This window comes from Phyllostomus hastatus, unplaced genomic scaffold (genome assembly GCF_019186645.2).
Source record: "Phyllostomus hastatus isolate PE091 unplaced genomic scaffold, TTU_PhHast_1.1 phas_contig_150, whole genome shotgun sequence".
NCBI classification, from domain to species: Eukaryota; Metazoa; Chordata; class Mammalia; order Chiroptera; family Phyllostomidae; genus Phyllostomus; species Phyllostomus hastatus.
Genome location: NW_025333611.1, coordinates 37,212,395 through 37,226,920, shown reverse-complemented (window position 1 = coordinate 37,226,920; position 14,526 = coordinate 37,212,395). Strand labels below are relative to the sequence as shown.

Sequence of the window (14,526 nt, the reverse complement as noted above, 5' to 3'; positions counted from 1 at the left end):
GACTCCCTTTACAGTTCATGGGGAAAGATTCTTAAAGATTTTATGTACTTAAAGAGAAAGAGGAAGGGAGGGAGCAAGAGAAACATCAATCGGGTGCCTCTTGCACGCCCCCAACCAGCGACCTGGCTCACAACCCAGGCATGTGCTCTGACTGGGAATCAAACCAGCGACCTCTTGTTTGCAGACCTATGCACATTCCACACAGAACCACTCCATCCATCCAAAGCATGTGGGGAAAATTTTGTGGGAAAGCATGTTCGGCCCTGAGCAAGAGGGTTTGAGAAGGCTGCTCCCTAGGGCTCTTACTCAGATGTAGTGTCCCTAGGACCCTGGGAAGACTTCGAGGTCCCCACCCCTGACTCTGGCCTGGGGAGCCAGTCAGGGGCCTCTGCAGGGCACCCACAGAAGGGCCAGGTCCAGGGCATGGGAGGCTGGGGAGCCTCTGGACCCAGGATCCCAACCCTACCAGGTAAACCTTCAGCAAGCACCTTGCGGGAAGCCAGTGTCCCCCTCAGCAACCTGTCCCCTTCCCCCACACAATGGGAGGATGTGGGCCGTGTCCAGGTCTGCCTTTATTGTGGTTCCACTGCCAACGTGGCTGCACTGCTAGGTGCCCTGAGTGCCCAGCCACTTGATCAGGTCATGTGTCGTCTTGTTGAGGATGCCCCCGTGCACACCCCGACGGCCCATGAGCACGAGGAGCACTCGCGGCGTGTGGCCCACGCAGAGGGCGCGCCCATCCAGCCCCTTGGTGCGCGCGTCCAGCACACCATCACCCTCCTCCTGCAGGTGGTCCCGGATAACGCAGCAGCGGCGGCCGGCCACGCTCAGGCCCGCCTGCAGAAAGGTGCAACGGTCAGGCCCGGTGAGCACGCCCACCTCCTGCGGTGAGATGGCTGCCAGCAGGCCCCCAGGCCGCGATGCCCACACGCAACGGTTGTCCGAGTGGCCCACAATGGCCACATCGTCGATGCGCTGGTCTCGCAGCACTGCACTGATGTAGCCTTTCCACTCACCCATTCGGGCTCCAGGTACGCCCCTCGCCTGGTACTTTTGAGTGTTGTGGGGCTGCTCCAGCCTAAAACACCTGTGGCACTGTGATAGGTGTGGGGGCAGGGCTGTGATGTCACAGAGCAGCTACCTCCAGCTGCGGAATGAGGGCGCGGTTGTATCTCACACCTGGTGAAGGTGACCTTTAGTCTGAGGAAGGGGATCACCCAAGAGTCAAAATAATCCTTGAAAACCAACGCAGATGGCCACGAGCACAGTGCACACGAGTGTGAAAACACAGAAACAAACAAGATGCCACCTCTGGACAGTGGGACCTCTGCTCCTGGTCCCCAAACATGGTCCCCAAATGTTAGGAGCATCAGAACCTCCTGGAAAGCTCTCATACAGGTTGCTGGGCCCCAGCTCAGAGTTTCCGGTTCAGCAGTAGGGCATGTACCCCCCGAAAAGGCCTTTCTAACAAGTTCCCTGGTGAGGCCATTGCTGCTGGTGCAACGACCACATTTTGAGACCTGCGGCCCTGGTGCAGGTTGGGTGGGAGTAAGGGGACTTCCACGTTGGCTGTCGGCGCCAAGGGTCCACACCACTATTAGAAGGTTAAGCATCTCTAACCATGGCTCCCAACCCCAGCTGCACCTGTAATCATCACCTGGAGAGTTTTTAAAACGTGCCCCTGCCCCATTCCTAGAGCTATGTGCTGATTTAATCGATCTGAGGTGGATCTTGGGCATAGGTTCAAAAATCTCTCCAGATGATTCGGATGAACAGTCAAGGTTGAGAACATCTCCGTAAGTGGAAAATATTAACGTTTCATCCCAGGAATAACCTGTGCACAGGACTCAGTACGCCCGGATTGGTCAACGTCAGCTGGGCAGGAGTCTAAACCTTGCCTAAGATCCCAGGAGACCCTGGTCTCTGGGGGCTGCGGAGGGAGCTGGGCCTCTCGAGCATCGCCAGAAGCACTTTATTGACAGTTTACGCCACGCCTGGCGCCGGGCTGGCGGCGCTGCAGCACAATCCTCGCCATCCAGGATCAGGTCCAGCAGTCCTCCCATTCCAGAATCACCGAGGAGGAAAAGACATGTTCCTGGGTGGTCAGGAAGCGGTGTGCTCCCGGATCCAGGTCAGGTAGTTGGCCACGTCGGTGTACACACCCGGCTTATTGCGGTCGCCACAACCCGAGCCCCAGCTGACGATGCCTCGCAGGATGAGCCGGCGCTCTGCAGCCTCCTCCTCACATACCAGTGGACCCCCTGAGTCACCCTGGGTCGAGGGCACAAGGCTCAGTGCCCTTGGCCTGGGGTCTGCGCTTGCCGGGGTGGGGGCTGGGCGCAAAGCGGCTAGAGGGTTCACCTGGCACGCGTCCACGCCACCCTCGGGGAAGCCGGCGCAGAGCATCCCGGGGACGAAGGCTGCACCGTGCATGCTGGGAGAGGAGCAGCTCTCGGGAGGGATAAGCGGCACCTGCGCCTCCTGCAGAAAGCTGGCGTATTCCTCCGCCCCTGCAAGCAGAGAACGTTCTCCTCAGACTCCTCCCACCTCCGCTCCCCGCCTGGCCAGGGGACCTGACCTCACAGCAAGCCCGTGAGGGAGAGAGCTGCTGGTAACCCCATTTCCTGGACCGGAAAACTGAGGCGGGAGACAGTGGTGGCGGGGTGGGGGGGAGTGGGCGGGGCGAGCAGCCCTGCTTTGGAAGCCCTCGAGAGTGCTGGGCGTGTCCTAGTTAGCCTTGCAGCCCGGCGCCCAGTGGGAACCAAGAGAAAGTGTGACCTTGTGCCCCTCATTCGCTTGGGGGCCCCCAACAGTGAATCCCAGGACCTGGGACGGACGGCTGCAGTAAAAAGGACTCTGAATGCCCTCACAACCCACCAGGTCAGCGCCTCCTGTCCCTCGTGATATCCAAGCGGCGGGCTTTTCTTGCTTACCCCGGTGGCCAGAGGTCTCCCTCCCGCCCCAGCGGTTCTGCCTACCCTCGAATTGGTGGCCCCAGCCGGCTACTTCGCAGAGCACAGCCTCGGTTTCCGCAGGGTTGCCGGCGCTGCTCGGCAGGCAAACGGGCCGCACAGAAGGCGACAAGTGCGCGCAGCGGCCGTCCGAGCTCTCATGCAAGCGCAGCAACGCTAACCCGGACGGAGAGGAGCGTGAGGCCCCTCACACCGGCCTCCGAGCCTTTCTCACAAGGCCCCTGATCCCCGCGGGGCGCCCCTACGCACCCAGGTCGTGCTGATAGGTGATGGGCGAGAAGGCCTCATGCAGGTGGTAGGTGCGCACAGCCAGCGTCTGGCACTGCTCACAGCTCTGGTTATGGCGGTCCTGGCCCAGCACCACAGTCATCTCCTCCGGCGCCGGCCTATGGGCGTGGTGGGAAGAGATGCGCGCTCAGAGTCGGCCACAGGCAGCCTGGAGGATCCCCGTTTCCGAGCCGCAGCCTGAGTTTCCGCTTCCTCCAGGGGAACTCTGGAGGGGGAAGTGGGGAGAACAGGGCACGGGTTCGCGTGTCGCTGCGGAAGCTAGGCCCAGAGAAAGCAAGCCGATTCCCGAGCTGGCGCTGGGCAGGCGGTACTGGCCGGTTCTGCAGGCAGTGAGCCGCGGTCAGCACCCAGCAGGGGGCGATGAGGCTGCCAGCGCAGAAATTGTGGCCCCAGTACAGTGCGGCGATGTAAGGGTGCGCTCCGGGCAGCGCCACCAGTCCCCCGACGACGCGGCTCAGTGAGGGCAGCCGTTTCTGCAGCCGCTGTCCGCAGCCCTCCAGTTCGGTCCCAGGCCCGTGCGAGACTGTGGAGGAGCTCAGGCTGAGGCCAGGGAGACCCAGGAGTAGCTGGAACATAGCTCGCCCACGCCCCCTCTGCTTGGTCTTCCTGACCCTTTCCCAACTACCTGGGGTCTCGAGCTGAGGCTCCTCGTCTTGTGCAAGCGAGGGCAGGGGGAGGTCCGGGAGCTCACGGCGGGGTTGGGGCGGAGGCGGGAACTGGGGCTTTGTGGAGGCTGGGGCTCGGCACCGTGGTAGGCTGCAATATTCCCAGCTCAGCCGGCCGCCTCTCCGCACGAAACACCACGGGCGGGTATCATTGTCCGGGTTCCTGCAACCACCGGGGAGGACACTGGTAGAGCGTGGGGACCGCCAGGGGGTCCTGAGGAGGAGGGGGACACTGTGCCCTGCCCCACCCTGCGCACCGGCACAAGGCATGGTCGCCCAGTCCCCAGTTCAGCGCTTGCTCTACAGTCAGGTTCTGGTAGGTGGCGTCCAAGGTCCATGGCTCACACTGTGCGTTGGAGACCGTGGTCCCAGCGGTGCCTCGATAGCTGATCCCTCTGCCTTCATAGCAGCTGGCCTCAAGATCTGGGGAGAGGGGAGGCTCCCTGCAGCCAGCAGGTGGTATAGTGTCCCTCCCGGATCTCAGCCACTTTCCTCACTCAGGTGCCTTTCTGTGAGCCCTCCCCACTTGGGGGTGGGGCTTCTGCCTCCCACTTGACCAGGACTCACCCACATCGCAGATGCGTCCTCCATAGCCCTTGGGACAACTGCACAGGTGGTGGCCCTCCGCCTCCAGGCAGCGGCCCCCGTGGAGGCATGGGTTGCTGCGGCAGACTGGGAGAAGGAGCGCATTGAGCCCCCTCTGGGCCCAAAGACCCCACAGAGAGACCTTGCCCTTACCTAGGCACACCGCCTGGCCTTCTGCAAGCTTTTCTTCCCTTCTCCCAACCTCTGACCTTTGATTCTCCTCCTGGCCAGTTTCCAACCTATCCACTCACCCTGGCTGGCCAGCGGCTTGCAGTGGGCTTGGGGACCCTGGCACTGGCATCTGGCCACACCCGCTGGCTCCAGCCTGTGCCATATTTCATTCTGATGGAAGAACTGGAACAGCTGAGGCTCAAAGCACTTCTCTGGGAACAAAGTGAGGCGATGGTCTCAGGAGAGGCTGGGACCAAGCCAGGTCTCTGGGGGCCTGGGACCTCCTCAGTAGGTGGGGGCTACCTCCCCCCACTCCCCAGACCCCCCCCCACACACACACACACCCACTGCAGCACCTCCTTACCTCTTTGGCAGTGCTTCCCAGTGAAGCGTTGGGGACAGAGGCAGTGCGGGCCCCCCGGACTGTTCACACAGGTCCCTCCCCTCTGGCAGGGGTTGTGCTTGCTGCAGGCGTCTGAGAAAGGGACACAGTGCAGGGAAGGGGGGGGCCTGAGTCAGGCATTTGGGAACCACATCCACACCCGAACCTCCTTGTCTTATCTTTTTACCTTGTTCCCAGACCTTAGTTTATCCATATGCAAAATGGGGCTCCTCCCTCCCCAAACTTCTCCCTCCGGAGGGAGGAAGGGGCTAGGTGGGCCCAGAACCCCAGGTGAGTAGGGTCTGATGAGGCTCAGGAGAATAACCAAGGGGGAAGAGAGGACATTGGGCCCCCCCAGAGACTGCGTGTGGCACCTTGCACTTTCTTGGGCTCCAGGCAGTATGCCCATCGTTGGTCCTGCTCGAAGTTGGGGGTAGTGGCACACCTGGAGAAAGAGAGGGGGCTCCCTGCTTGCCCAGGCAGCTGGCCCACCCTCCCCTATCACAGCCTCCTGTCTGCAAGCAGCGTTCCTTAGGTAGAAGGGTAGGCAGAGTCCATCTCCCCAAGCCCCTGCTCCAGCCCCTTTGGGGTTGTCTTACCAAGGCCGCAGGCCAGGTCGGCCCCTGCGGGTACACCTGTGGTACAGCTGCCGGTGGTACCAGAAAGGGAAGTGGCAGGGCTCCCCAGTGTCAGTGAGAACTGCAGGGACAACACACCCTCTGAAGGCATTCCCTGTGCCCAGTCTCCCAGGCACCACCCTCCGGGTCTAGTTGAATAAGGGTAGACCCTTGAAAAGATCACTGTGCCTTCAAGCTTCCCACTTAAGGAATTAGGCCCTGGAGTCGGCCAGCTGGAGTGGACTCGGACTCCAGCGCTTCTGAGCTGTGTAACTTTGGGCAAGTTGGCAGCCTGCCACCCCCTACCCCCATATTTGAAAGAGTGGTTGCCACAAAGTAGGTGCTTCATAAATACTTGTCGAATGTTCAAGTCACTTGGTCACTCTGAGCCTTAGTTTCCTCGCCTGGAAACTGGCAATAATAGTGGAGTCACAGAGTTTCAGTTTTGCAAGATGAAGAATTCTGGGAATGGCTGGGGGGGACAGTCGCACAATATGAAGGTTCTTGATGCCACCGAATTGTTCACTTAAAAGTGGTTAAGATGATAAATTTTATGTGTTGTGTATTTTATCGCATAAAAATTTTACATGATTATATATGCATATACATATATATAAATATATATAAATACAGAAAGGTGTTCATGATTTTAAACAAAGAACAGCAGGTTACAAATGGCACATCAGTATGAGTATGGTCTTTTCTTTGTCCAAAGACCTGCAAGTACACCTCAAAAAGAAATCTAGAAGGACATGCTCAAAGTTTTCAAGAATGGTTTTTGGAAGATTGTGGATTATGGATGACTTTTTTGTTGTTTTGAATTTTTTGTCATTTCTGAAGTTTTGCCAATAAAAATATATATATTGCTATTACAATTTAAAAAATGGTACCGTCCAGCCTCCTCATTTGCAGAGTCAGCATTTGCAAAACTGCCTTCAGGGTAAAATTTGTCTGTAAAACCCCAATCAGTTCTCCAGAGGCTTTCTCCGTCATTCGTGGACACGCAGAGTCTGAGTCACCAGAGAAGCCCATGTTCCCAGCAGAGGTCAAACCAGGTGGCACTGCTTCTTGTCCCAGCTCTCCTGCTGTGAACAAGTGTCCTTTTGACGGTCTATTTAGTGCCACGTTGTTCACAGTTTGTGCTTTTGCTGTTGAAAATGGCCCCTGCTGTGCCAAAGTGCTGTGTCCAGTGCATGAGGGGGCCACAACATGCCTTCTGGAGCAGACGAGCATCCTGGGTGAGTTTTGTCCAGGCAGGAGCGCGATGCCGTTGGCTGGGAATTCAGTATTAACGAATCGACCGTGCATATTAAGCAAGGTGTCTTTAAGCAGAATCACACATGCAACAAGGTTTTATGTTGACAGTTGATGAAAACTGTGTGGCCAGTGACTCACAGGAACCCAAGTCTCTACCTCCTCTAGGAGCAATTGTTCAGGGTTTGCTAATGCAGTGTTCACAGTGACTAACGCAAATAACAAGAAATGTCTGTATCTATTTCAGAGGAGCATTGTGAAGGGGAAGTGAGAGAGCATGTAAAACCCTTAACACCGAGCCTGGCACATAGTACTTGCTCAATAAGCACTAGCTGCTATTTTTGCCATTAAAGGCACAGAGGCACTTGCAGAAGGCCACACCAGGGATAGGACAGTAAGGGAAGAGAGAGGGGTCTGAGATGGACTTTAACATTTTTTTTAATTTACTGATTTTAGAGAGAAAAACATCAATTCATCATTCCACTTATTAATGCATTCATTGGTTGATTCTTGTATGTGCCATGACTGAGGATTGAACCTACAACCTTGGTGTATCAGAACGATGCTCTAACCAACTGAGCTACCTGGCCAGGGCCCAAAATGGATTTTTAAGAGGCAAATGGGATGGACAGAGAGGAGGATCGTCCTAAGTAGGTGATGAGGCAAGGGCAGGGCACCTAGGCTGGACCAGGCAAGAGGGCAGAGAGCAGTTCAGCTGGGTATGGAGCGATGAGGAAAGGAGGCTGAGGCAGTCAGGGCCGGACGTGCTGGGCCTCAGCGCCATGCTAAGGGGTCAGGCCCACCAGGGCAGGGCCCATCAGTTCACAACTTTAGGTGAATATTTCGTGCCTGGAAGAAGTAAGGCAATGGGGAGCTACGGTAGGGTTTGGGGACAGGGGAGATGGCAGACATCCTCACCTACAAGGGAGCTGAATTAGAAAAACGAACATAGTTTAAGCACTGACCATGCACCTGACAATGAGCTGAGTGCTTTAACAGGGGTTTAGGAGTCATTTCTCCTTCTCTACACCCTGAGGTGTTTCCTCTAACCAGCCTGCTCTTACAGTTGGACAAACAAGTTTGGAGAGGCATTTGGACTCCAGCACCCTGCTTTTGATCTCTCCTTGTCTATCAAGGACTCTGGCCTCCGTGTGGCATGACCGATGCCTGTGAGACATATTGAGGATGGGAAAAGCATGGGGAGGCTGGGGAAACCGAGGAAAACTGGCAGGTGCTGGAGTGGGCCCTTGGGAACAGCCCAAGCCCTGCCTTCAAGGAGCACACAGCTCACTAGCCCTCTGGGTCCCAGTGCCCATCAGCGTAGGCCTGGCACACAGCAGGTGCTCAAGTCTGAACGCCAGCCAGGTGACTCTGGGGACAAGGGTGACAGCTGTGTCCAGGTTCCTGCCCCTGGCTCCAAGAGCCTGAGACTGACCACTGGCACCCCGCCCCTACTTATTCCCACCCAAGGGCATCTTAGGGGGCAGGGCCGGGATACTTACCCACTGCGTGTTCATCTGCTGTGCGCTCACGCACCTTGGGGGCCTTCCAAGGTGGAGGCTACAGGAGGAGGGAAGAGGGCAGGGAGTTTGCCCAGAAAGTCGTAGCCCGCCCCTGGGCCCATGCAGGTCCCCAGCTTCTTCTCACAGCCCAGAAGGCAGAGATTTCCTCAAAAGACCCAGACCCCTTCTTCCTCCTCCCTCCTCAAGGACCCTCTCCTCCAGCAACGCAGGCTGGGCCCTCGGATCCACAGGCTCTGGCGTTTCTCTCCCTGCCTGGGCCTCCTGGGCTGCCCTCACCCTTCCACACAGGTCACCTGGACCAACAGGACATGGGCCGCTGCCCAGGCTGTGATAGGGACCCCTGGGGCCACCCCAGTACAGTGCCCCCAGTGCCCACAGCCCTCACCGAAAGCACCGACTCCAGGCTCAGCAGCAGGCACCCCAGGAGCAGCAGAGCCCTCATGGCGTCGGTCCGTCTGTGGGTTCAGCTGCCTGCCCAGGAGTCCCGGTCGATGGAGCTGACCAAAGGTCCCTGAGGCCTGGGAAGCTGACATTGGTCGAGCCGCCCTCCTGGGCCTGCTGGGGCACAGGCTGTTTGTGGGAAGCCAGTCAGAGCAACTTCCTCAGCAGACCCCCAAGAGCAGGGAGCTGGCAGTTGGGGGGTCGGGGTAGGATGATGAGGAGCTGGGGTCCCCCCTCTTTCCCAGATAGTGGGACTGGACTCAGGAAGAGGGACTTCTTTTGTTCTGAGTCCTATTGGGGATGGAGAGGTTAAGGAGACCCAAGAGAAGCTCCCTGTGATAGTGATCTTAGGATCCATTGGGAAGTGTATTAATTTTCTACTGTGCCGAAAGTGAACCGAAAACTTCACAACTTAAAACAATATCCATTTATTAGCTCGCAAACACGCAGGTTGAAAGTCTGGCACTATGTGACTGGTTTTTCTGCTCAGGATCTCACAAAAGGGAGACCAAGGCTGAGTTATCTGGAGGCTCTGGGAGAAAATCCACTTCCAGGCTGTTCAGGGGGTTGGCAGGACTCAGGTCTTGCATTTGTAGGGCCAACACCACCATTCCCTTGCAGGCTGTCATCCGGGGCCTGCCTGAGCTCCTAGAAGCTGCCTGCATTTCTGGCCATAGGGTCCCGGGCATCTTCCAAGGAGCGGCAGAGGCTCCCCCATGTTGACTCTCTCTCGGGCGTTGAATCTCCTTCACGAGGAAGAACACTGTTCCTTTTAAGATCTCACCTGACTAGGCCAGGCCCACCAAGGAGAACCTCCCGATCTTAAAGTCAGTTGATTTGGGACCTTAATTACATTTGCAGCATCCTTCCACAGAAGCATCTAGATTAGTGTTTGATTGAATTACTGGGGGAAGATAAGCATACACCAAAAGTGGGCATCTTGGGGGCCCATCTTAGAATTCTACCAACCACAGAAAGTGAGCAGAGAAAGTGAATGATGCCCCTGGAAAACGCTGAAACACGGGTGGCTAACATGTGCTGCTGGAGCACAAGGGAGGGAGATGGGGTGAACACGTGTTGTTTTTCCTGCCCAGTGTCCACTAACCTTGGTTCAGTAAGAGCACCCTGATTCTTCCTTTGAGAACCACTCCTTCTTTATTCCCTCTGTGAGTCTCTAGTGCTGCCCACTCTGCCCTCCATCCTAGGGCTGGGGGTGTGGCCTCAGGCCGGCCAATGAGCCTGGCACCTGTGGACTGCAGCGACTGGTTGAAAGAGAAGTGTACATACATACAGAAGTCTGTCCTGTCAGAGGCAGCTTTGGGACTTCCTCGCCAGAGCTTTTGGGAAAAGGGGACTTTCTTCTCCCTGGAGGCGCTAAGAACGGGAGCCTGGAGATGGTGATGGCCATCTTTGTCTCCGCTTGGAGCAGGCCTGCCTGAGAATGAAGCCTACACACAGTGGACACGCAGAGCGAACCAGGAAGGAATGATGAGGGACAACATGGGGGGCACTCTCCAAGATGGTCCTCTGTGATCACAGCTCCTGCGATGAGTGCGCACCCTTGTGAATAGTCTGTGCCTGCACAGAGTCGAGCTGTTCTGTGTGTTCAAGGGAAAAGGGCAGGGGTGATGGTGTTCGACTTGCAAGCCCAGGTCATAAAGGCACTGCGGTTTCTGCTGTGGTGTTTTGGATCATTCCCTCGGGGGGGAAGCCAGCAGCTACGTGGTGAGGACACACCCTTGGCCCTGCAGAGAGGCCTGTGTGGGGAGGAAGTGCAGTTCGACAGCAGTGTGAAGGGGCTGCAGTAGGAGTAGATACTGCAGCCCCCGCCAACATCGGGCCTGCAGCCCCATGAGCCACTGCAAGCCTGGGCCTTCCAGCCACCCTGTTCCTGAATTTTTGTTTTTACTAAGGCATAATTAATATAGTATTTTTGCTCCTGAATTCCTGAACCTCAGAAACTGTAAGGAATGGTCACTGATTGTTGATTGAAGCCCTAAGTTTTAGAGCGATTCGTTACCCAGCATTTGACAACTAGTAGGGATGGATGGATCCCCAATGACTTTGTTGGAAGGCCTGGGTGCTAAAACCAGAACCCTCAAGAATTCTCAGTTACCTGAATAAATAAAACCAATGGAATGCATTTCTGTTAGTTTTCAAAGGAGTCCTGACTGATACAAAATAGTCTGGGAAATGAAGTGGAGACCGAATGTAGCAATTTCTTCGTTCTACTGGAAGAGAGGTCAGGGAAGACTTCCCCGGGACACAAACCCAGCCAGTGGAGCACAGGAGAAGTGGGGACACCTTTTCAACAATTGTTTTCAAAGGTAACAGAAAGTGAAACTAGCTTTAGCCAAGCTCATTACAGTGAAAGCGTCTCAAGTCAGTTCTTGATTGCACCTGGGCACAGACGGGCGACCCAGACCGAGGCCCATATTGACTCCTCCTAGGAATGGGAGGGCCTTGGAAATGAACTAGCCTTCATGATGAGCAAGGGTTTGGGGGCTGGGTGGAGGCTTCCAGGCACACTGAGTAATACAACTTCACAGAAGCCTGGATGCAGCATGTCAGATGGGGAATGTGCTGAGCACAGGGAGCTTTGCAGGAAATGTGAGATGGGCTGTAAAATCCTTTGGGGCCGAAGGTGGACATTCATGGGGATTTGGATGCTCAACATCTGTTCCCTTTTCCTTTCCCTCTTGTCTCTAGTTTCTTTTATTGGGTGGGTTACTCCTCCCCCACTGTGTGATGAAAAGGTAATTTTTAGCAACCCTCTCCCACTGTGGAAGCCTCATGGACCAGGTCGTCCTTTCCCCACCACAGCAAAGCCAGAGGGACCTGTTTAGAAAAAAAACAAAAAGAAAGCCATAGGGCCACAATGGTGTCACTTGTGCTAAAAGCCCATGATACCAAACGTAGATTTAATGCCTGATCTAATTTCAGCCTCATCTTCTCCCAGAAACATAATCTTAATCAACCAGTCTGGACTTTTCTGGTCAAGCACCTGCCACATAGGCCTTCACCATCTCCTATAGAAAGAAGAGGAAATCATCACAAAAACCCTTTCTCTTCTCTTCCCCCGAAGAAAAGACATCAGGCCCCAAACTATTTTTTTATTTTCTTTCACTGAGAGCGCCCCTGCCCCACCCCCTTCCTCCAGTCCTTCTGGTTCATACAGCTCCTTGGAGCACCCTTCTAGTTGCTAGATGGGATGCTGCCCAACTCATGAATTGCTTAATAAAGCCAGTTAGATCTTCAAATGAATTCAGTTGAACTTTTTTATTAGAAAAAAAATAGGGCTAAATTTGGCTAACAAGGGCTCTCTCCCAGGACTGTGAATCCTGAACGGACTGCCTGGGGTGGTGAGAGGTCTGGCAGTGTCAATGTGCCTTTGAAAACCAAGCTTAAGTAAGCAGTAAGGACGTTCAGATTCACCTTTTCACATCGCCAGAGATCTGGTCAGAGGGGCTCCAGGGGCAATGCTTTCTGTGATTTCACCATGTCATCAAGAGCCTAAGATATTCCTTCTTTTTCCTTTTCTATGGTCCTCCGTGTGCAGACCTTCAGGCTGACTCCCTCATAGTCACATAATGGCTGCCACGGCTCCAGAAGTCACACAAACTTCAGTAAGAAGACTTCCCCTTCCAGTAAAGCCTTAGAAATGAAGAAACCTGCCACACAAAAACTCCAAGCAGCCCTCCACTCATGGCTCGTTGGGAGGAACTGGGTCACCTGACACCCCTAAACCAATCTCTAGTCAGGGGAAGAGATCGGCAGCTCACGGGCCCCTTTTTTAGGAGAGCTGCCCTTCTGTGGAAGGAAACACTTCCACACACCATGGCCACAGCCCCATGCTCTGCAAGGACAGAAGCTCCTTTGTTCAGGACTTTGCTCTCTGTATCTCTTCACCCGGCTGTTGGCTTGTAACCTTTAACATCCTCTGTAATGGACTGGTAATCGAGTGAGTGAGTGAATGAGTGAGTGAGTTTCCTGAGTTCTGGGAGCCACCCAGCAAAGCAGTCACACCTAAGGAGTGGAGCCCTTCACAGGCAGGCAGGCACAGGCAGAGGCAGTAACTTGGACTGCGGTTGGCCTGTGAAGGGTAGGGCAGCCCTGCCCTGTGGGACTGAGCCCTTTACTTGTAGGACCCCGTGTCTGAGGATTGCTCTTTGGTGTGAGGGAGTCTCTACACACTCGTCGGAATTGAGCCCAAGAACCCTTTTAGCCCCTCAATATTCCTTTGAGGAAGACCCCTCGCCTTCCCCTCCTCATCAACGTGGACAAAATAAAGATTACCCCAGCCCTGACTGATGCAGCTCAGTCAGTGGGCATTGTCCCGCAAAGTGAAAAGTCACCGGCTCTATTCCTGGTCAGGGTTCATGCCTGGGTTGTGGGTTCGCTCACTGGTTGATGTTTATCTTGCACAATGATATTTCTCTCCCTCTCTTTCACCCCACCTTCCCCTCTCTTTAATACATACATACATACATAAAATATTTAAAGAAAAAATAAAGATTACCCCACCCCTCAGTTGGGAGTGGAGAGGGCATGTGATCCAGACCTAACAAATGGGAACACGCTACCTCTCTCTGCCTTCAGCAATTGGTTCAAGATGAACACCCAACTCAGATCAAGCCATTGAGGGGCAGCCCCTGGATTTTTGCTGTAATCATCAAGATAGAGACTTTCTCTTGTCCTGGCTGGTGTGGTTCAGTGGATTGAACATCGGTTTGCAAACCAAAGGGTCTGCAGGTTCAATTCCCAGTCAGGGCACATGCCTGGGCTGTAGGCTTAGGTCCCCAGTAGAGCACGCACAAGAGGCAACTACACATTGATGTCTCTCTCCCTCTCTTTCTTCTTCCCTTCCCCTTGCTCTAAAAATAAATTAAAACAATGTATTTTTTATAAATTTGGAGAAATATTCAGGAATGAGAACATACCAAACTTTTATTCTTTTTTAAAAGATTTTATTATTTTTTATTTTAATTTTAGAGAGGGAAGGGAGGGAGAAAGGGAGAGAGAGAGAGAGAAACATCAATATGCAGTTGCTGGGGGCTGTGGCCTGCAACCCAGGTACATGGCCTGACTGGGAATCGAACCTGCAACACTTTGGTTCGAAGCCCATGCTCAATCCACTGAGCTACGCCAGCCAGGGCAAAACAATATTTTTAAAAGATACAAGCTTTCTCTCTTTTTTTTCTTTTTTTTTAAAGATTTATTTATTTATTTTTAGAGAGGGAAGGGAGGGAGAAAGAGAGAGAGAGAAAAACAGGAATGTGCGGTTGCTGGGGGCCGTGGCCTGCAACCCTGGCATGTGCTCTGGCTGGGAACTTTCTCTCTTTATATAAGTTGCCACATTGGTAAGAAGTAAGCTTGGTACTGCTGGCAGTGATCTTTAACATCTCAGAGGGAAAACCTGCCTGGCAATGCAAGCAACACAGGTTGAAAGCAGGTTGAATACGGGAAAGACAAATACCTAGTGATGCCATTTGAGCCCTGGGATCCCAAGGCTCCTGAGGTCAGAACTACCACCTCTGCATACTTTTCAGTTCTTGTGGTGATGGAAATGCTCTCTCTCTGTGTCGTCCCGTACAGTGGCCACTTGTCGCACATGGCTCCTGGGCACTC

At 54.5% G+C, this 14,526-nt stretch overlaps 2 protein-coding genes across 5 annotated transcripts; both read right to left on the bottom strand.

Moving 5' to 3' along the window:
• Positions 1 to 176: 176 nt before the first annotated feature.
• Positions 177 to 1,817, bottom strand: PFN3 (profilin 3). The gene has a single exon (XM_045830233.1). The coding sequence runs from the start codon at positions 1,018 to 1,020 to the stop codon at positions 607 to 609; it is 414 nt and encodes a 137-aa protein (XP_045686189.1). The 5' UTR covers positions 1,021 to 1,817; the 3' UTR covers positions 177 to 606.
• A 141-nt stretch (positions 1,818 to 1,958) lies between these two features.
• Positions 1,959 to 8,944, bottom strand: F12 (coagulation factor XII). Of its 4 annotated transcripts, XM_045830231.1 has the most exons (14): positions 8,843 to 8,944; positions 8,437 to 8,494; positions 5,663 to 5,762; positions 5,438 to 5,508; positions 5,046 to 5,156; positions 4,762 to 4,893; positions 4,493 to 4,597; positions 4,183 to 4,348; positions 3,886 to 4,088; positions 3,576 to 3,783; positions 3,222 to 3,358; positions 2,979 to 3,128; positions 2,362 to 2,510; positions 1,959 to 2,271 (listed from the first exon to the last, which is right to left on the bottom strand). In XM_045830231.1, exons 1-14 carry the CDS (start codon positions 8,897 to 8,899, stop codon positions 2,104 to 2,106), a joined length of 1,815 nt encoding a protein of 604 aa, XP_045686187.1. In that variant the 5' UTR covers positions 8,900 to 8,944; the 3' UTR covers positions 1,959 to 2,103. The 4 variants fall into 4 exon arrangements, with proteins under 4 accessions (XP_045686187.1, XP_045686185.1, XP_045686186.1 ...); XM_045830229.1 differs by having other exon boundaries at positions 3,576 to 4,088; XM_045830230.1 differs by having other exon boundaries at positions 1,959 to 2,261; positions 3,576 to 4,088.
• Between the last annotated feature and the right edge of the window lie 5,582 nt (positions 8,945 to 14,526).